At 34.8% G+C, this 23,651-nt stretch overlaps 1 protein-coding gene across 5 annotated transcripts in view; it reads right to left on the reverse strand.

The window, feature by feature from the left end:
- The window catches only part of ZMYM2 (zinc finger MYM-type containing 2), a 120,285-nt gene that overhangs the window by 6,913 nt on the left and 89,721 nt on the right, over positions 1–23,651 (reverse strand). For 4 of the 5 annotated variants that reach the window (XM_025462769.3, XM_035716038.2, XM_035716016.2 and 1 more), the window contains 4 exons: positions 10,178–10,292; positions 9,043–9,294; positions 8,650–8,770; positions 6,446–7,315 (listed from right to left, as the gene is read on the reverse strand). In XM_025462769.3, the coding sequence (XP_025318554.1) occupies positions 7,123–7,315; positions 8,650–8,770; positions 9,043–9,294; positions 10,178–10,292 (681 nt within the window). In that variant the 3' untranslated portion in view covers positions 6,446–7,122. Of the gene's footprint in view, positions 1–6,445; positions 7,316–8,649; positions 8,771–9,042; positions 9,295–10,177; positions 10,293–23,651 lie in introns of those variants that run through there. The other variant, XM_025462771.3, reaches the window with a different exon arrangement.

Genomic DNA, 23,651 nt, shown 5'->3' on the forward strand with positions numbered 1-23,651 from the left:
AAAAACCGTAAGAAATGTATTTTATATTTGTCATCCAATACCCAAATATAAAACAACTTTCATGAGGAAAACACCTTTATTGTGTTCTATCCTACTCAATTCCATTTTTTAAAATTTGGAGGGGCCAACTTTTTTATTGTAGATCTTTGGGTTTTTAACCCAGGCATTAAAAAATGCAGCTCTGTAACCCACTGTCAATCTTACTAAATCAATCTCCAGGGGACAGGTCAGAAATCTGCATTTTAACAATAAATTTCGTGATTTTTAAGTGTCTATATTTTGAACACTACTACAAATCTAGCCCTATATACCAATCCCCGTGGCCCTCTTAACTGGGAAGGTTATAGAAATTCATTGTATATGCTGAGTAAACTGAAGACACACCCATAGAAACACAAGTGTTCAAAGGGACACCAAAAATTGTGACTTCACGAATCATAGGTCCTATTTGAACGGCTCCTTTATTTTAAAAGTTACTGAATTTCTAAGCACTTACAGTCATAAATTCATTCAACATTAACTAGCAAATGCCACAAACTTTGCTGGGAGCTAGGGATATAGCGGGGGGCGGGGGAGGGAACCTCCCTACTTCATAAGCTTACATTCTAATCTATTTTTTTTATGAGCTTACATTCTAATGAAATATATTGTTGTAGCATAGTGATTAAAAACTGAATTGATGGGAAACCTGGGTGGCTCAGTTGTTGAGCGTCTGCCTTCAGCTTTGGCTTAGGACATGGCCCAGAGTTTGGGAATCGAGTCCTACGTCAGGCTCCCTGCATGGAGCCTGCTACTCTCTGCCTCTGTGTCTCTCATGAATAAATAAAATTGTTAAAAATAAATAAAAACAATTAAAAAACACTAATAACCTTTGAGAGCTTTCAATGTGGTAGATGTTCACTGCTATTTTTCAATTTGAATCTATTTCTGCACCCTAAAAGTAATTGGCACCTCTCCCTTTCCAGAGTGGAAAATAGAGTAATGCAGAAATCTGGAACCGCAGTCAGGAATTAAAGAGATGAGCTAAGAGTAGGATATTGATAAAAAAAAAAACTTGACAATATTAGTTTGCTTTCTAATACAAGTGATTGCTCTCAATAAGGCCTGAGACCCGAACTTACTCTGACATTCCATCACATGATCATATTTCTCCCCAACTAGACCAAGTCTTTGGGAGGAGGGGCTGGGTCTTACATTCTGTTGTGTTCTCAGTACCTGGCTTAATGTGCCTGAAAGAATAATCACCCAAATATCTGTTGAATGAATAAATGACTGGCTTCATGATATGACTGCAGCTATTCATATGTGTATCATACCTCTACAGAATTATGCTACAAATACAGATGCAAATGGAAAGTAAAAGTAGTTATTTTTAAGTTTCACAATTCAAAAATGATTTTAAGAAGTGCCATTTATATTTATGCCTAAGCACTCCTTGCATTTTTTCTTTAAATCTAATATACATTTTATTAAAAAATCTTCAGTTACCTCTATCACAACTAAGCAAAAAGAGAAAAAATAATAGATATTTTATTAGAAGGAAAATACTAGATAGGACATTACTTTTATTTACAGGTCTGCAGTTCCTTGTTAGAAATTCTAAGATCCAAGTCTGAAAATCTAGTTTTTCCTGTTTGTGACAAAAACTGACCTTAACTATGTAAAGCTTTCTATATAGCTGTACAGTTTATTCCAGTTACTATGGATATCTGACTTACTGCTGCGTAAGGACTGCCCCAAGCCCCAATGCGAAGGTATTATGTAAACTACAGGCACATATGTATGTATGTATGTATGTATGTATGTATGTATGTATGTATAGATAGATTTTATTTATTTATTCATGAGAGACATAGAGAAAAGCAGAGACAGGTAGAGGGAGAAGCAGGCTCCCCACGGGGAGCTCGACACAGGACTCGATCCCAGGACCCCCAGATCACAACCTGAGCCAAAGGCAGATGCTCAACCACTAAGCCACCCAGTCATCCCTCAAGCATATATATTTTTTGAAAATTCTGAATTCTAAATCTCCCAAGGGTTTCTGATCAAGATCATTATTTACTCATAGTAGCACGCTGTGCTGTAGACTATTGCCATCTGCTGACATCAATTTAGAACTACAAATACATAATCCAAATGGAAAGGTTTAATCTTTCTTATAGTGTTAAGAATAGTACACCCATGATTTAGAAAATATTTGAGAGGTTCTATCTTCAAAAGCATTTACTACGAAAAAAATTCTTAGTGTATAAAGTCTTTAAAAATATCTTTAATATATTGCACCTTGTATGTTCCATCCATACTATATAACCCAGAAGTTGAATTACTCACCTTGATTCAATGTTAGTTTAATGCCTTTTAGAATCCTCTGGGATGCATGATGAGGGTACTCTAAGCTACCTACCTCTTTGGCTGATTTTTTTTTTTTTTTTTTTTTTTACTTATTTGAGAGAGAGAGAGAGAAGCAGGCTCCCTGCTCCCCGCTAACATGGGGCTCTACCCCAGGACCTGAGCCAAAGGCAGACACATAACTGACTGAGCCACCTAGGTGCCCCCCTTTGGGTGCTATTTTTAATTACTCTTGTAATGGGTCAGTCTGAAAGCCAGAGATGAATCTGATGCCATCAAAAGGGAGCCATCAAGAGTCAGAAATTGTGCCACTGACCATTTTTAATGGAGCTAAAAGCATTATAAGCCAGGTTATAGGAATCTAATATTTTATATAATCAACAGGTGGTGGCAATTCTGTGAAACCTACTCTAGACCAAAAAGCCTTTTAGGGCATTTATGAGTATACACCATCTTCTCTGTTGTAAACTATCATGAATATATCCGATGTTCTCTAGTAGTTAAATGTACATAGAACAGTATATCTTGTTTACAGCCCGTAACTGCAACACTTTTGTCTTCTTAATCTTTTTCTCTTCCTCCTTAACTACCATGGTTAGCAACAGTTCTTTGGCACAGAGGAAATATGTAACAAAGACAGGCTGTTAAGTTTTATAATAATAAATTTTCATGTGCTGAATTTACTTCTGAGGAGTTATCTGAATAGGACTTATAAAAAACCAGGACTAATACTTTCTGTGTTAAGGCTATTTTAGGAAAGATCTTTCCCCTTTCCAAGAAAATGTGTCTAAAATAAATCATAAGGCTTCACACATAAATCTGTAGGATTTACTACTAAGCCTCTTAAGCCTAGTATCAACTGTGCTTAATTTGAAATTCCAGAATCAGAAATCAATTCATTTTACAGATCTAGAAATCAAGGCCCAAACAGAATAAAGTACGTGGTTGGAAGTCCCAGAAAGAGCTGTAATTTTTCTTTCCACTGTACTACAACAGAAAATAAAATATACTCAATTAGGATTTACACCTGCCTTCCTTCAATGATAGAAAGATCTCCAACGGTAGACACAAATGGTCTGTGACCCTCTCTTTGGTTCTATGTCTAATTCTGTATTTACAGATTAAATCTTAGTTTCTCTTTGGTTCTTTTTTCTCAAAAGGCCTAAATTCATGAGCTTAATTCAATAATTACTTAAGACACTATCTGCCCAGATTTTAAGAAACAACTTTCTTTTGTCCGGTTCCTTATAAGGCAAGGAATCACAGTAACTTATTTTGGGAGTCCCTCTATCATCTAGCTTCTAAGAAAAAAAAAAATAATACAAATTGAGACACCACACTTTAGATGTTTCTATTCTCAGACCCAGACTGATGCAGTTAACCTGTTCTGGACATCAACTTCTAAATATATCAGATTTTTGTTAGTATTATTTTCAAGTATGATAAACCCAAAAACAACAAAAAAAACTTAACACTGGAAAACAGCATTACAAAGGGTCCACTCCTAAGAACACAGTAAAATGGACTAACTGAATCAAAGAATTTCTCTAAAAATGAGCAAGGGGCTTATTAAGGGGGGAAATCCAAAAGTATTATAATTTAGTTAAAGAAATTTATTCTTTAAAAATATTTTCATGTACACTTTCATGACTATTTTGTATGAGGGGAACAAGGACATTATCCTACAGTCAGTGTTAACTTAGAACATTAAGTGACATATGTATAACAGTACATTTTGGAAATAACTGGCAAAATAAGTGTAAATTTTTATAGTGATTTAAGACTGCAAAATATTTAAGATCTCGGATTCAATGAACCCACAATAAGAGTAGTACAAACCAAAAATTCGCAGTTTTAGGACTTCTCCATTACTGTAATCCTTAATACTATGCATAAGCACGTTATCCCATTTTCAAATTGTCCCAAAAATGAGTTACCCCACTCCAAATTGGCCAGGACATAGGGAAAGTCCATGAGAAAAACAGTGACAAAAGTTTGAATGCGCAGTACAATATGCATCTTCTCCCTATCTCAGTTATGTTTAACACACTGGTAACAACTTGTGTAATAGAAGTATTTTTTTGTTTTTTTTTTTAATAGAAGTCTTTTTATGGCCAAAAAAGAAAAAAAAAAGTTGAACTTCTTGCCTAGAAAAATCCTTTAATGTCTTATATTACCTAATACAGTTTAAAACCCAAAAATTGTGTTAATGAAGATTCAATTTGCATGGGAAAATCACCCTTCTCAGTATGAATAAAAACTCTGATTCATTTTAAATGGCAAAATCTTCAGAACAAAAAATATAGCATCTCCAATAGACATCTAAAGACAATAAAGTTATATTTACAGGATGCTATCATCAGAAATCACTTGGAAGCAAAAAGAAACTGCTACCATTTAACTGTCCTCTTTGTCAGCAGTCAGCTACGACCACACAAATTAAGGACATTCAGGAACCAATGAAATAAATGTATTCTAGGTGAAATAAGTTTCACAGAACAGACAATTCTTATAAAGTTTTTTTTTCTTTTCCCCCTGAGAGTCAAGTTAATCAATCCTTGGATTGCATTCAAGACAAAAACAAGAGCTCTAAATCCTCAATCATGTTAAGATCAAAATTATGTAGACATTTGTTTAGAAAAGCTAAACTGTACAATAAAGGAAATGTAAATAGCAAGACAAGGTGCTTAATAGTAGTACCATGGCAGAATGTATGGTATTTGGTAGAATAAACATTAAGTGACATTTGGGGCAAACATTATTGCTTGATGGAATATAGCACCACTTTGAAGAATAAAAGATGGTTAGGATTAACCGCCTTTTAATCAACAATATGCATTTATAGGAAAAGTGCTTGAAGTACTTCCGGAAAAAGGTAAGTATGAGGAAAATTTTTGTAGTATATATTTTAAATACGTTACCCACCTTTCTTCATTAAACAATGAGCAATCTATTTTAGTAAACTAATATCAGATTTGCTACTGTCAGTCTGATTATCAAATCAACAAATATAAAATTAAGGGACAGAAATGTTATTCAAACTTATAAAACAAGTTAGAACATTATAAAGTAATTTTATGCCAAAAACATTTCTGATAATTATTGCTTAAATATACAGTGATTACACTTGTGAAATTTTCCATATCATGATTGAGAAAATTTCTTCTGAATGCTAATATTTATCCTAAGCAAGAGAGAAATATCTAAGGGACATGTAGACATTGCCTAACCACTGTGGAAAATAGCCCAAATTCCCCCCAACAATTTTAAAAAACTAATGTCACCATGATGAGTCAAGAATCAGAAACAAGACAATATGATTACACACATGCTCTAGGATTTCAGCCAAATGATTTCTTTATAATAATTTGCAGCTAGCATTTTGCTTAGTCTTTATAAAGTAGGATTTTAAGTAAACTTCCTTGTTCTAAAAGAAAAGGTCTGCAACGGATAAATTGCTCTGCAGAAGCACAAAGTTTTTTAATGCAATCTTCTATAAGAAGTAATTAAATTTTAAAAGCCAAACAATCTAACATCAAATGTGACTTCCTTCGAGATAGACTTTATCTTATCCATCAGTTTCTTTTTCTTCTTCAATCATCTGAAATATCAGAATTACTACACTGGTAATCTTCATAGTAAAATGTGATACTATCTTATTTAAACTAGCTTGACTTTCTATAACAACTATTTTGGGAGTGGCATTTCTAAAAATAATTTTATCCAACATATGCATCAGTCATATTTGAAGGCAATACAAAATTTCTAATAAAATTGGTAAAGTTTTTAGAGTACTACTCAGATACTGCAACATGATCTCTATTTTTAAGGGGAGGGGGAAAAGAAAAAATCAAACTTCTATAAATGAATGGGATTTTGGATACTTATGGTTGGCATAGAAAACAGAATTCTGTAGTTTCATTGGACATTTTTACAAAGAAAATGTCTCAATGATCATGTTTTCAACATCATTCTTCATATATATATATATACACACACATATATACATACATATATATACATATATATATATATATATATATATATATTTTTTTTTTTATTGTTGACTGGGGTGATGCAGAAAGCCACAAATGAGAAAAGGACACTAAGGTTTTAATAAGGGGAACAAAAAGTTGTTTTCACCAGTATAGATTCACATTACAGTACACCAATATTGACAGCATTCTCTTGTCTATTTTTGGTACAGAAGATGGTATCTCTCTACACAACCTTGTAAGGCTTCAGTAACTGAAACATAAAACAAAACAAACAAAACCCCCAAAAAACAAAACAAAAAACCCAGCCTATTAGTTTACAGTTTATTTTAAAAATTCTGAAAGACACTGCAAGTTCTAAACTTTTAGTAGTGCTACCCATACACAACCATCTGGTCAAGAACCCAGTAAAAGAGCCTCCTTTCAGGGAAGCTTTGCAACAGTAGAGTTGTGCAATATGGATGTTTCTTACTACAAGAAAAAAATTATACATGGCACATTCTCATTCGTATTTTGTAATGTAAAAAGTTACAAACATACCTAATCAAATAAATAATAAAAAAAGAATTTGAATGTATTTGTTAAGTATCCTAAAACCACTACATAGAATAATGGCAACTTTCACTCACAGATTATTTACATGGTAATACCCAGTGTGGGTACACTGCTACAAAACTCAAAACAGAAGGAGTAAACTTGAAATGTTTTCCATAATAAAGATCTAGCAGCATGACTATCTAATGCTGTTTTATCCCGATTGCTTCTGAAATGTTCCTTTTTAGTCTGTGTCTTCATCCAGTTCATAATTGTCTTTATCATAAATATCTTTTACTAAAAGAACCCGTACAAGCATATTTTCCAAGGTGTTTCGGTCCAGTGAAGTAGATGTGTACCAGACAGGACTATCTGTAGAACTAGAGCATTCTGGTTGCAAATAAAAAACATCCATTCTCTGATTAAGATTCTGTGGACTTTGGGAGAAAGGAAAAAGTCAATTTCACAGTATATACACAAAACTCCCCCAAACTTTCTTTTTTCCTTCCAAGAATAATTCCATTACTATTAACCGTATCATGTGGTCAGACCACGTCTCATTACTTACATTAAATATTCTATCATTAAGATATATTGGAAGTTAATTTCTTGATGAAAGATTATTTTCCCACCATAACTTAAATTCTGTATTTCACTGAATCCAAAACAATAGAAACAATATTTTTAATCATTACTTTAAAACTGCCACTCAACCAGTAAAATGTTGCCAATTACAATTTTAAAATGTAAACATAACATGCATCCCAGTTTCAGAAATAGTAAAATCTGAAAAATGTGTCTTAAAATTGATGAAATACAGTCGCTCATAAAATAAAATTACCCAATAGCATTTTACAAAAGAAATTTTAACTTTTAAAATACCAACAAGATAATAGTAAGATAGGAGTTTCTAATCTATAGATGACACCATTACTTTTATGAGTTCTTAAGAACTAACCTGGGGACCTCATCATAACTTATAAAACTTTACATAAGAAAATATACTTAATTCATAAGTATATTGAAATATACTTTCAACTCTTTGAAAATTAAAGAGTACATATATAAAGCAACGGACAAGCATAAAATAATTTATGATCTGTAAACCATAAATTCACTGGTTTAAAATTTTCGAAAATGTCTGTTCTTATTAGATTGGGGGGCGGGCAGTGGTAGTAGTAAAACTACTATATTTTTCAACACTATATCTTTCCAACCTTAAGGGATTGTTTTCTCTTAAATGTAAAGTACTTCATTTTCATCTCCATTCTACCTTTGAACATACCTTTCCATCAGGGGAGTGGGCAAATTATAGCCTATCACTTGTTTGTGTTAAATTTTATAACACAATAAAACTATATACTATAAATAAATTTAATATATATAATAGTATTATTGACATATAGTATATGGCTGCTTTCTGGCTATAATAACAGAAGAGCTGCAGCAGAGACTCTATAACCCAAAAAAGCTGAAAACATTTACTATCTAATCCTTTACAAAAACAGTTTGTTCCCTATGCATTTATATATAATGTAATCATTGGTATTACTGTAGTTTAAAAGATGACAATTTCTTAACATAAGCTCTAATCCTAAAGTATAAAGTATAAGCTGGGTATTTTATAATAATGAGACTACAAACATTAGGCATGAGGAGAGAGAGAAAAACCTAAAAAAAGATCAGTGAAAAAAAGGTCACTTTGTAATGTTAAATTCAAGGCAACTAACCCATACTACCATTTGAAAAATTAAATATCATTAACACTTACCTTTTAGACAAGTAGCATTCAAACATTTTCACAGGACATCTAGACGGATTGGCTGTATTTTCAATTTGTTCAAATACTGGCTCATCATCTTCATGTTTTCTTTTTCCAGTAGTAATTTTATCTTAAAAAATAAAAATAACATAAACTCCTAAGACCAATCTTGAAGAAAGGATATACTATTCACTCCTAGTATCTACTATACCAAATATGTGGCTTCTGGTAACTCACAATTTTTCTAACAGAATGAACTAAGATGTTTTAAGAAGTTGTCTTACTTCATGAAAATAGCAGTCCTTAGATTCCTGACAAGTGACCTAAGGTAGTCTTTATTAAGTAAGGCTAAGTTTGGCTATCCTTGCCACAGACGACCTGAAAATAAAAATGTTACACTACCTTCATTATCTGTTCCACATAAGGAAGACACTTGGTATCGAAGACATGCTTTGTTTTCCATTGTTAAAGGATTTTTTTTCCAGTGCCTAAATACAGTGCCAAAGGAAAGTCTTAAGTGTTGTTCCACTGTTTTCAGGCCAAAATACTTAGTGTTAAAGTAGAACAGGGTATTCAGAAGAGCTACAGGAGAGTGTGATCCTAGCTGTTTTATCCTCCAGAGATAATCTTCTTCAACTCGAGAAAAAATTGACCCTTAAATAAAGAGAAACATTTTTAAAGAATTACAATAAATAAAACAATTTTAATTTAATCATCTAAAAAATAAAGTTAATTCAAGAACAAACTTATTCCAATCCTCCATTCACACCAGGTCAAAACTGGAATGAATTTCAGAATTCCCTATGCAGCTCTTTAAAAAAAGAGGCGAGGGGAGACACACTAGACTATGGAACTAGCATCTCTGGAGTAAGGGGCTAGATGTTTGCTTCTGTTCTTCTGTAGGACAAGCACAGAAGGTCAGAAAGGAATTTAAACCTGTAGAATTCCTGAAAAAAGATCGCTGATTTCCATTCACAAACATATTTTCTTCACACACCTAAAACAGATTTCTTAGAGAAATTTACATTACAATATTATCCCCTAGAGGCCTTATGAAATAAACATCCAGTGTCTTACTCCAGAGAAAGAGGGTCACATTTATTACAAAATTCTTCATAAACAGTAGTTATCAACTACATTCATTTCTAACTCAACAAAAGATGAACAGTAAGTTCATCAATAGGTATACTGAAAAATATGCCATCTAATTTAAATTATTCCCTAATTATTTCTAATATGCTTCCTGTAAAAATAAAAATCCCAGCAGCAAGTTAGCAATGGAATTCCTTATTTAAAAGGCATTACAGGGACACCTGGGTGGCTCAGTTGGTTAAGCATTCGACTCTTGACTTCAGCTCATGTCATGATCTCAGGGTCATAAAACGGAGTACTGCATGGGGCTCCACACTCAGCAGAGAATCTACTGGAGATTCTCTTTCCCTTACCCTCTCCCTTTGACCCCTCCTCCAACTCGCATGCATGTGTGCTCTCTAAAATAAATTACCAAATCTTTTTAAAAAAATAAAAAGAGTATTACCATCTGGAAGTATGCTGGGTTGCCAACTTCGGAGTATTTTATTCAATTCTTGCTCAAATGTTTGGTATCCTGGATCAATAAATATGTTGTCTTTTCGATTACTACCACACAAGTACTACAAAAAAAAAAAAGTTTCTTGAAGGAAAAACCAACTAATTTTAAGTAGTGAATACATTACTTATATTCTCTATGTCTTAAGAAAGAAAGAAATCTTATGTCTATGAAAAAGAGGCACAGTAATGCAACATGAGAGACTACTGGCTTTATCTATATATGTAAAAATTATAAAGTTACCAATTACTCTGTTGCCTAAAAAACTCAAAGCTGAAATACACATCTAAGAATCCAGAATGTAAGAACTGGAGAAATCTTCAGTCTGTCAGATAAAAGCAGAATATCTGGCTCTAATGCTCATTATATAGCACATGGAGAAAAAACAAAATTAGACTTTCCAGTAAGAGTAATTAAAAGAAAAATTGTGAATGGTACAGATGGGATAAAATGTTACTCTGTAGCTGTCTGAGGATCTCTTCTAGCAATCTTTGTCAGGCTAAGGCTTTTTTACTTACTGCCTCTCTTTGTTTAACTCCTGTGAGTCACACAAATTAATGACTCTAACAACTTACTATGACAAACCTTAACAGCGAGGGTTGTTAAAGAGTAATTTAAACACTAAAGTTTGCAAAGTCTCTCTCCAATGTAATCTAAAAATAAAATAATGTAAAAGTAAAATGTATGACAATAGCACAGAGAACAGGAGGCAAGAGTTGGAAAACTTACACTATTTTAAGGTTCATACATTATACATAAAGAGATAAAATAATTTGGAGGGTAAATAACTGGAGATGCATATTAAATTCTAGGGCAATCACTACAAAAAGGCATAAATAAACCAGTAGTGGAGATAAAATACAATCATAGAAAAATAACTAATTCAAAGGAGAGCAGAGAAAGAAAAACAAAACAAAATACCCCACAAAGAACAGATAGAACAAATACAAAACAACCAGGAGGACAGATTTTCATCCAATGAAAATGTGATTACACTGAGTATAAAAGGTAAACCAGGTGGCAAACTAGAGTCCTTGAGCCAAATCTGGCCCACTGCCTATTTCTGTCAATAAAGGTTTCTTGAAATACAGACAAGATTGATATTTGCATACTGCCCAAGTCTGCTTTCATACTACAATGGCAAAATTGAATGGGTACATGACACAGACCAGTGGGACCACAAAGACCAAATAAAATGTTTACTCTCTGGTCCTTTATTTAAAAAGGGAAAAAACTTGTTGGTCTAAACACAGCAAAACAAGATTGGTCAACTGGATTAAAAAAAAAAAAAAAGGCGAAGCCTAACAATATGCTACTTACAAGACACCTTTTTTTTTTTTTTTTAAAGTAATCTCTACACCCAACATGGTACTCAAACGCATAACCCCAAGATCAAGAGTTGCATACTCTTTCAACTGAGGCAGGGAGATGCCTCAAGACATCTATTTTAAACATGAGGACACAGATAAATGAAAAATTAAAGGATGAAAAGATATATACATATACTAATCAAAAATCAGACCAGCAGGGCACCTGGGTGGCTCAGTGGTTGAGCGTCTGCCTTTGGCTCCAGGTATGATCCCAGGGTCCTGGGATAGAGTCTCACATCAAGCTCCCTGTGGGGAGCTTGCTCCTCCTTCTGCCTATGTCTCGGACTCTCTCTGTGTGTCTCTCATGAATACATAAATAAAATCTTTAAAAAAAAATCAGACTAGCATATCATCATCTGATCTAATATTAGTACTACTAATCAGAAGGAAGATTGGCCATCATAATTTCAAAATAGCAGAACAAAAATTCCTAACTAATGCCTTTCAACTAGGATGCAAACCAAGTGCCTGGCAATCAATGAAGTAACAACGTCAGAGCTTCCTCTGCTTTTAGGTTAGTCAGAGGACTGGAATTAAACTATTTTCTAAGCTATCTGGAAATTCTCAACGTTATTATTGTAGCATTAATTGGTTAAAATGCAGTATCACAATTTGATCTGTTTAATGAGACTACAAATATTTTTTTTTAAGTTTTATTGTTGTTTTTTAAGTAGGCTCCACAACTAGCAGGGAGCCCAAGTTGGGGCCTAAACCCACCAGCCTGAGATCAAGACCTGAGCTAAAATCACGAGTTGTACACTTAACCAATGAGGCACCCCTATAAATATTTTTTTAAGTAGGGTCCCTAGACATTTTTAAAATGCAAATTTAGGGCACATTATAGAAAACAATCACAAAAGTGAAATCCTCATGTTTGGAATAGCAATTTATATTTTTTGTTCCTAACATAGAGCAGCATACATAATAATAAAATTAAAAAAAGAGGGAAGTGATTCTGAAATAATCTTCAACTATATTAAGTCAAGCAACAAAGGGAAAGTACTTTTTATGTACATTCAGAACTTTAACAATAACTAGCCAAAAACTATTAGGCTCTTGGCTCTACTACAAGTAGCTCCTAAATGATATGTCAACTCTCAGTCCTTCTGAAGAGGCTTCTCTGGCAATCCTTGATAAATTAAAATATCTGCTGCTTTTACTGTTACAGAAGGAATGACAATTTATGTTATGAGTCACTGCTGTAGTATGTGAAGTAATACTATATTATGGTATTGTTATTTTCCATTAAAAGTAGTCTCAATTTACAAATAACTAATCTACAAAATTTACAAACACCTAATCTTCCCTATCACCAAAGCCCAGTAACTTCTGCTTTTCAGAAGCAAATGAGAAGCCAAAGACAGCAGCAGCTAGAAAGTAATCCTGGAGAAAATGCCCTGATGGGCCAGGCCTGTCTGAAGAGCAACAATCTCAATCAAAAATTATATTCATAGAGGATGCCTGGGTGGCTGTGGGTTAAGCATTTGACTCTGGATTTCAGCTCAGGTCAGATCTCAGAGTCCTGGGATAGGCCCAGCGTGGACTCCACCCTCAGTGGTGAGTCTGCTTCAGATTCTCTCTCTACCTCTCCCTTTGCCTGTCCCCCTACACTCACACACATTTATTTAAAGATAAATAAATATTTAAAAACAAAAAAGCAACGTAAACACAACCCACCATTAATTTAGCTACAAATCAGCAGCTCTGGCATTTCAATAATATTATTCCAACCATCAGCTACCAGAAAAAATACCTCCAAGAAAAAAATGTTGAATGTGATCGTTAAAAATGCTTAATATCTTCCATGTTTCACCATGGATAAAAGATGAAGTCTAAACATTTTATCAATGAATGCAGGCCCTTTGCTATATGATTCTTACCTACTTCATACCCCACCCCCAAACTCTCTATACTTCACATTCTACATTCTAGCCATGCCAAGTAGTTCCTGGAAAACTGTGACCTGATAAGTATTTTTCTCTCTTCTTGGAATGTCATTGTTCTTCCTTGATTCTTCTTGCCTAGAATTTCTATATATACCTCAAAGCTCAATTTAAAGGTATTCACCACTGTTCTATTTCTTCAGATTACATCCTTAGAATCAATTAGTCCTATTTCTGTGCCACCACCATATCATTCATGAGAACGATGCTGTTTAAATATCATTTGTATATGTATTTCAAATCCCTGAGCAGAGTGAGCTACTTAACTTCCCTTCATCACCAAAAAATGGTAAGAATAGTAAGGTTGTTGAGAGGATTAAATGATATGTCAAGCAGTTAGCACAGAAAGCAATAAACAATTTTTTTTAAAAAAGTAATCTCTGATATCTACTCCAATGTTCAGTGTTCAGCATACAATAAGCATTTAACTAATATTTCCTGAAAAAAAAAACAATGAAATAAGGATTAGTATAGTAAAACTCTGACTGTATTACACCACTGCTATGAAAAATAAGGCAAATTATAAAGGCCTTTCTGAATCAAAAAAATATTAAATGTTTTAAAATGCTGGATGTCTTTTAATAGAATTTAACTATCAAAAAAAAAATTATACAGAACTCAAACAAGATATACAATTAAGCCTGTTCACCTGACTTAGCGACTGCCACAATGTATTGGGAAACAGAGGGAAGGAAGCTATAGTACAAAAGTGATTAATATGGTTCCATGTTCTTAGTTGACAAACTACTATACCTTTTACATGTTCATAACAAAAACACAGAGAAGCATACATATCTAGCTAACCATGATGAGGTGGGAGGATTCAGGAAAAGGGTATCCACAGTTCCACTGACAATGGCACTTGGTTTGGGGGCATGCATGTGTTCACCTGTGTAAGATAGTGGGATTTCATGTAATTTTCTTTTTTTAACAATAATCATTATTCCTTATTAAGCCAAGGGGAAAATCAACTATTTCGTTTGTGAGGGAGAAAAAAAAAAATGCTGCACTCCCCTTTCATATAACACCCAGTTAAACATCCATTTAATTACATTTAACATCTCAATATACAATACAGAAGCAGCTACCTGTTTACCTACCTATATTCACAAGACTTAGTCCTCACAACTAAAGATGTTATTTCTTCTAAGCACAAATCTAAGAAAATCATACTTCAACATTATCTTATTTTTATTGTCATATATGAACAAAACCAGTAAATCCAACGGATAAATATGCACACCCTTACAAAAATAGCTGCTATTTCTGTACACATCTTTGAAGTAACATTAAACAGCAATGATTTCCAGAAAGTATATTTTAGATACCTTATTTTTACACTGAATTTTAGGATTATTTTTAAAGCTGCTTAGAAATACCAAACAGTCTTTTACAAAATTAAATCAAGTCTGTGAAAATATGTCCAATGATGAGAAAAGTAAAAGAAAATTTTCAAGTGTGTTAAAAAAAAAAAACCCACAAAATTTATCATCTTTACTATTTTAAAGTACAGAGTTCAGCAGTTAAAAACTTTTTTGAGGAGACATTCTTTAGTACATAAAGAACCTGTAAAAATAGAAGAGGTAATTCTGACATATGCTATAGAATAGATAAAATTTGAGGACATTATGCTAAGTGCAATAAACCAGTCACAAAAAAGAGTGATACTGTATGATTTCACTTATACAAGATACCTAGAGTAATCAAAAATATGAAGACAAAAAACAGAATGGGATTGCCAGGGGGAGAGGGAGGAGAGAATGAGGAGTTACTGCCTACTGGGTAAAGCATTTCAGTTGTGCAAGAAGAAGAATTATCAGTATGGATGGTGTGAATGTGCACAGGATTACCAAGGTACTTAATACCACTGACTTCTACACTTTAAATTAAATTAATATGGTTAAGTTTTATATTTATTTTACCACAATAAAAAAATTTCGAAAGAAGAACTTAAAGACATCATTTATAATCATTCATTATATAATCCATTTAGCTCTAAAACCTCTAAAGTAATTGGAATTCTAATATTTACATAATCCATTCAGAAAAAAGCAACCCAGAGATTCAACCTCCTGTAACAGGGTTATAAGGAAGCCAGCCAATTCTTTTTACTTAAAGAAAATGAAAATATAACAAAAATTTGTGGAATGGAGGTAAACTAGTTCATAGAAGAAAATTTATAGCTTTAAACGTTTTACCAGAAAAGAAAAAAAGGTCTATAGTCAATGATCTTAAGCTAGAAAGAAAGAACAAATTAAGAAAAGAACTAGAGACCAGAGATTCAAAAAAAGAAAAAACAGAAAAACAGAAAAATCAATGAAACCAAAAGCTCTGAAAAGATCAACAAAAGAAAACTGAAAAACCTTAGCTTCATCAGCAATATAGGCAGACTAGAAAGAACCCTAGCCCAATTAGGCCCAATCCCACTAGCCATCTGTTTTTCACAACCTATAAACTAATAAGGACTGTTCTGTTTTGTTTTACATCTATAAACAGTTACATTTTTAATGTGTTCTCTAAGTAGCTACAGAACATTATAGATTTTTGCCCTTTGGCCAGCAAAGCCTATATTATTTATTATCTTACCCTTTAAGAAAGTCTGATTCTAAAAAAAAAAAAAAAAAAGTCTGTTTTCTCAGTTAGATTGCCCAAAACAAAAAGAAGACACAAATTATCAGTATTGGGGATGAAAGAAGGATAAGCACATCCTACAGACATTAAAAGGATAAGGGAATATTACCAACCTATACTAACAAAAATTTGACAGCTTTGATGAAATGCGTAAATTTCTTTAAAGATAAAACTGCCAAAATGTACTCAAAAGAAAGAGAAACTAAATAACTCTATAGCAATTACATGAATTGACTTAGTAATTTAAAACCACCTCAAACAGGGATCCCTGGGTGGCGCAGCGGTTTGGCGCCTGCCTTTGGCCCGGGGCGCGATCCTGGAGACCCGGGATCGAATCCCACGTAGGGCTCCCAGTGCATGGAGCCTGCTTCTCCCTCTGCCTATGTCTCTGCCTCTCTGTCTCTCTCTGTGTGACTATCATGAATAAATAAATAAAATCTTAAAAAAAAAAAAATAAAAAAAATAAAAAAAATAAAAAATAAAACCACCTCAAACAAAAATACAAAAATACAAAAATACAAAAAAAAAAAAAAAAAAACCAGACCCATAAGGATTTAAGGAAGGAATAATACCAATTCCCACAAATTCTTTCAGGAAATTGGAGGAAGGGACACCTCCCAATTCATTTAATGAAGCCAGTGGTATTATCCCAATATCAAAGCCAGGGAAAGACTATGGACATTTGCCAAGTCACTAATGGTAAATTAGCAAGTTTAATCAGCAATATATAAAAAGGATGATATATCATTACCAAACAGAGTCTTTCTCAGAAATTCAAGGTTGATTTAACATCTGAAAATTGGTATGCCATTATTCACAGAAAAAGGGAGAAAAACCATATGATTGTTTCAATAGATGCAGAAAAGGCAACTGACAAAATTCAATAACCTTTAACGATAAAATAGCAATATTAACTAACTGGAACTTAAATAAAAATTTGGAAGGATAAAAAGGAGAAAAAAAATCCTCTCAGCAACAAAATAAAAGCCTATGAAAAATTTTCAGCCAGTTAGGAAATAGAAGAAAATTTCCTGGTAATAGGAAATTACAAAAAACCTACGGGCAACATCATAAATAATGGTGCAGGATCTCCCCCAAGAATTAGAAACAATCTAAGGGTTTTACTCTCATCACTTGCATTAAATGTTAGGAGGTGGGAGGAGGCCTGAGATCTCTAACTGATGTAATAAGACAGGAAAAAGAAGACATGCAGGTACACGAGAAAGAAGTAAAACTGTCTTTATTCAGACATGATTATATATGTAGAAATATCTAAGAAAAAAAACATGTACTTGAACTAACCATGAATTGGTATATACAGAATATAAAATGAATTTTACAAAAATCAATTATATTTCTACATACAAGTAATTGTCAGAGGAAACAACTAAGAGAACAAAGAATATTTGACTTTACAGGAAGTGGACTAGGTGGAATAGAGATGGGTAGGACAGAGATCCCCATTTTTTTAATTTTTTATTTTATTTTATCGTTTATTACACTGTAATTTAATGTTATCTGGATACTAGTTTGTAAGCTGAATTTCTAGCAGAAGCCATTTTTAACTGAAATTTTATACAGAACCCAAAACATACAAAAAAAAGTACAGCTGGATTAAAACACAAAGAGTTGGAGTTTAGATGGCAGAGAAGTAGGGGGACCCTGGGTTTTCCTCATTCCTCAAAAAGAGCTGTGCTGAGGTCAGATCACTTGGAGGAAATCAATCTGAGGACTGGAAGAAGGACCTCCATGATTGGAGTGAGACCTCATGGAAGGTACAAGGTACATGGAAGTAAACTGAGGGAGAGAAAAGTATCCATACTCCGGAGGGAAAAGAACGCTTTCCTCGGGCAGAGAGAAAGGAGAGAGGAAGAGAGCGGTTGAAATGAATGGGGTGGTGCCATTTTAGCCTCCTTACCAACATGTTCAGACTTGAGAGAGCAACACAGCAGCCCCCAGGGGAGGTGGGAGTCGCTTACACCAAACCCAGCCCCCAAGTGCCTGGCAAATACTTTAATGGGGCAGGGCAGACACCAAGCTAGCACAGCAGGGAACTCCCCCAAAAGAGCAACACAGGCAGCATTCTACCTGCACCAAGTCTACTGATCATATAGGCGCTTCAAAGTATCCTCTTCAGTTCTGGTGGAAATAGGACCAGGCTGTATTACTTCTTTCCACTGGAATCAGGCTTATAGTTTTTTGCTTGTTACTTTGTTTTTTTTTTTTTTTTTTTTCATTTCCTTTTCTGTTAGGATCAGGCATCTTTTTTCTTCTTTGAAATCAGGCTTATAATAATTTTTTAAATTGTCTGGGTTTTTTTCATTCCTTTTCCTTTTCTCTTCCTTGTGGAACAGGCTTTCCTGTTTTTTTCCCTTTTTTTTCTTTCTTTCCTTTTTCCCATGCTTTTTTTCAACAAACAAATCAAAGCGTACCTAGATAAATGTCCAAACACTCCCCACTGCAAGAAAAGAGGAATCCTGCACAGGACTGACCAGTGAGAAAGAACAGGCAAAATCCAACAGGAGAGTGATCATAACATACACCAGAAACACTTCCTTAAGTACCAGGCCCTGGTCAGTGTATGACCTCTTTTTAATACAGCATTACTCTCAGGTGGAGAAAATATAACAAACCTTTGTAACACGCAAAAGAAGACAGAAACTTAGCCAAAATGACAAGATGGAGGAACGCTCCACAAAAGAAAGATCGGGAAGATATTACAGCCAGGGACCTACTCAAAATAGACATAAGCAATATATCTGAACAAGAATTTAGATCAATAGTCATAAGACTACTAGCTGGATTTGAAAAAAGCATAGAAGACACCAGAGAAACCCTGCCTGCAGAGATAAAAGACCTAAAAACTAGTCAGGCCAAAATAAAAAATGCTGTAACTGAGATGCAGACCTACTGGATATAATCACAACAAGGACTAGAGAACGAGAAGAGAGAACAGGACAGAGAAACACTATAGAAGATAAAATTATGGAAAATAATGAAGCTGAAAAGAAGAGGGAAAGAAAGCTATTAGATCAGAAAGGCAGGTTTAGGGAACTCAGCAACTCCATAAAGCAAAATAATGCCCATCATCACAGAAGTCCCAGGAGAACAGTGGGATAAAGGGGCAGAAGGTTTATTTGAACAAATTATAACTGAGAACTTCCCTAGTCTGGGGAAGAAAACAGGCATTCAACTTCAAGAGGCACAGAGAATGTTCCTCAAAATCAATAAAAGTAGGTCAAACCATAGTGAAACTCACAAAATACAAAGATAATGACAGAAGTCTGAAAGCAGCTAGGGAAAAAAGATCCTAACCTATAAAGGTAGACACATAAGGCTGGCAGCAGGCCTGTCCACAGAGACCCGGTAGGCCAGAAAGTAGTGGCAGGATATATTCAATGTGTAAAATGGGAAAAAGATGCAGCCAAAAATATTTTATCCAGCACGGCTATCATTTAGAATAGGAGAGAGAGTTTCCGAGACAAAAACTAAAGGAGTTTGTGACCACTAAACCATCTCTGCAAGAAATATTAAAGGGGAACTTTTGAGCAGAAAGAGACACCAAAAGTAACAAAGAATAGAAAGGAACAGAGACAATCTACAAACACAGTGACTTTACAGGTAATACAATGGCACTAAATTAATATCTATCAATAATTACTCTGAATGTAAATGGACTAAATGCTTCAATCAAAAGACATAGGGTATCAGAATGGATTAAAAATAAAGACATCGGGATCCCTGGGTGGCGCAGCGGTTTGGTGCCTGCCTTTGGCCCAGGGTGCGATCCTGGAGACCCGGGATCGAATCCCACGTCGGGCTCCCGGTGCATGGAGCCTGCTTCTCCCTCTGCCTATGTCTCTGCCTCTCTCTCTCTGTGACTATCATAAATAAATAAAAAATAAAAAAAAATAAAAAAAAATAAAGACATCAATATGCTGTTTACAAGAGACTCATTTTAGACAAAGACACCTCTACATAGAAAGTGAGAGAACCATTTATCATGCTAATGGATGTCAAAAGAGAGATGGAGTAGCCATCCTTACATCAGACAAACTAGATTTTTTTTTTAAGATTTAACTTATTTATTCATGAGAGACACACAGAGAGAGGCAGAGACAGGAGAAGCAGGTTCCATGCAGGGAGCCCGATATGGGACTCAATCCCAGGACTCCAGGATCACGCCCTGAGCCAAAGGCAGGCATCCCCAGACAAATTAGATTTCATTTTATTTCTTTAAGATTTTATTTATTTATTCATGAGACACACACACACACAGAAAGAGAGACAGAAAGAGGCATAGACACAGGCAGAGGGAGAAGCAGGCTCCATGCAGGGAGCCCAGCATGGGACTCAATCCCGGGCCTCCAGGATCATACCCTGGGCTGAAGGCTTTAAATCAAAGACTGTAATAAGAGGTGAAAAGGATATTATAGCATTATAAAGGAATTCATCCAACAAGAAGCTCTAACAATTGTAAATATTCATGCTCCAAACTAGAATATATAAACCAATTAATAACAAAGAAATTCATTGATAATAATAACAGTACGAGACTGTAACACCCCACTCACAGCAAAAGACAGATCATCTAAGCAAAGGATCAACAGGGAAACAAGGACTTTAAATGACTAACTGGACCAGATGGACTTAACAGGTAAATTCAAAACATTTCAAACCTAAAGCAGCAGAAAAACATTCTTTTTGAATGCACATGGAACATTCTCCAGAATCGATGACATAGTGGGTCACAAATCAGGTCTCAACTGGTACAAAAAGACTGAGATCATACCACGCATATTTTCAGATCACAATGCTATGAAACTTGAAATCAATCATAAGAAAAAAATTGGAAAGACCAAAAATACATGGAGTTTAACTTAAAGAACTTCCTCCTAAGAAATGAATGGGTCAATCAGGAAATTTGCTCAGGAAATGCCAGGGCAGCCCGGGTGGCTCAGCGGTTTAGTGCCGCCTTCAGCCCAGGGTGTGATCCTGGAGACCTGGGATCAAGTCCCACATCAGGCTCCCTGCATGGAGCCTGCTTCTCCCTCTGCCTGTGTCTGTGCCCGCCCCATCCCCTCATAAATAAATAAATAAATAAATAAATAAATAAATAAATAAATAAATAAATAAATAAATAAATAAATAAAATCTTTAAAAAAAAAAAAAAAGACGGAGACACCTGGGTGGCTCAGCGGTTTAGCGCCTGCCCTAAGCCCAGGGCATGATCCTGTAGTGCTGGGATGGAGTCCCTCGTCAGGCTCCCAGCGTGGAGCCTGCATCTCCCTCTGCCCTATGTCTTTGCCTCTGCCTCTCTCTCTCTCTCTCTGTGTGTGTATGTGTGTCTCTCGTGAATAAATAAAATCTTTAAAAAAAAAAAAAAAGGAAATTAAAGACGAACTAAAAAAAAAACAAAATGGAAGAAAAAGAAAATGGAAACACCACAATCCAAACCTTTGGGATGCAGCCTTTGCTGAAGTATATTGCAATACAGGCCTTGCTAAAGAAGCAAGAAAAGTCTCAAATACATAACCCAACCTTATACCAAAAAGAGCTAGAAAAAGAACAGTAAATAACACCTAAATCCAGCAGAAGGGAGATAATAAAGATTAGAGCAGAAATGAACGATAATCAAAAGAACAGATTAATGAAACTAGGAATTAGTTCTTTGAATTAACAAAACTGATAAATCCCTAGCCAGACTTAGCAAAAAGAAAAAAGACCCAAATAAATAACGAATGAAAAAGAAGAGCTCACAACCAATACCACTAAAATACAAAAACTTGTTTGTGAATACTGTGAGAAATCATTTGCCAACAAATTAGGCAATTAAAAGTGGACAAATTCCTATAAACATATAAACTACCAAAACTGAAACAGGAAGAAATAGAAAACCTGATCAGACCCATAACCAGAAAAGAATGAGATCAATAATCAAGTCTACCAATCAAAAAGATAAGTTCTTTAGGGATTCTGGATATTAGCCATCTCAGGGGTGGATGGCTTCCCAGGGGAATTCTACCAAACATTTAAAGAAGCACTAATACCTATTTCTCTGAAACTGTTTCAAAAAATAGAAATGGGGGACGCCTGGGTGGCTCAGCGGTTGAGCATCTACCTTTGGCTCAGAGCGTGATCCCAGTTTGGGGATTGAGTCCCACATCGGGCTCCCTGTGAGGGGCCTATTCTCCCTCTGCCTTCATTTCTGCCTTTCCTCTCTCTCTCTCATGAATAGATAAAATCTTAAAAAAAAAATGGAAATGGAAGGAAAACTTCCAACTCATTCTATGAAGCCAGCATTACCTTATTCCCAAAACCAGATAAAGACCCCACTAAAAAGGATAACTACAGACCAATATCCTCTGATGAACAAGGATGGAAAATTCTAAGATACTAGCTAATCGGATCCAACAGTACATTAAAAGGATTATTCACCACAACTAAGTGGTATTTATTCCTGGGTTACAGGGGTGATTCAACATCTGCAAATCAATCAACATGATACACCACACTAATAAAAGAAAGGATAAGAACCATATGATCCTCTCAACTGACACAGAAAAAGCATTTGACAAAATACTGCATCTTTTCTTCATAAAAACCCTCAAGAAAGTAGGGATAGAAGGAAAATACCTCTACATCATAAAGACCACACACGAGAAAGATTCACAGCTAATATCATCGTCAATGAGGAAAAATGGAGAGCTTTTACCCTAAGTTCAGGAACACAAGAGGGATATCTACTCTCACCACTGTTGTTCAACATAATACTAGAAGTCCTAGCCTCAGCAATTGGACAACAAAATGAAATAAAATTCACCCAATCAGCAAGGAAGAAGTCAAACTTTCACTCTTCACATATGACATGATACTCCGTAAAAAACCTGAAAGACTCTACCCTAGGGGAACCCTGGGTGGCTCAGCGGTTCAGCGCCTAACTTTGGCTCAGGGCGTAATCCTGGAGTCCCGGGATCAAGTCCCGCATCAGGCTCCCAGCATGGAGCCTGCTTCTCCCTTCTGCCTGTGTCTCTGCCTCTCTCTCTCTCTCTCTCTCTCTGGCTATCATGAATAAATAATAAATAAAATCTTTAAAAAAAAAAAAAGACTCCACCCCAAAATTCCTAGAAGTGATACAGGAATTCAGCAAAGTGGCAAGATGTAACATCAACACACAGAAGCCTGTAACATTTCTAGGTACCAATAATGAAGCAGAAGAAAGGGAAATCAGAATCCGATCCCATTTACAATTGCACCAAAAAAACATAAAATACCTAGGAATAAACCTAACCAAATAGGTAAAGGATCTGTACTCTGAAAACTATAGAACACTTATCAAAGAAATTAAGGAAGACAAAGAAACATTCCATGCTCACAGACTAGAATAACAAATATTGTTAAAATGTCTTATGCTACCCATAGCAATCTACAAATTCAATACAATCTCTATCAAAATAACAGCATTTTTCACAGAGCTGG

This window comes from Canis lupus, chromosome 25 (assembly GCF_003254725.2).
Source record: "Canis lupus dingo isolate Sandy chromosome 25, ASM325472v2, whole genome shotgun sequence".
Classification (NCBI taxonomy): Eukaryota; Metazoa; Chordata; class Mammalia; order Carnivora; family Canidae; genus Canis; species Canis lupus.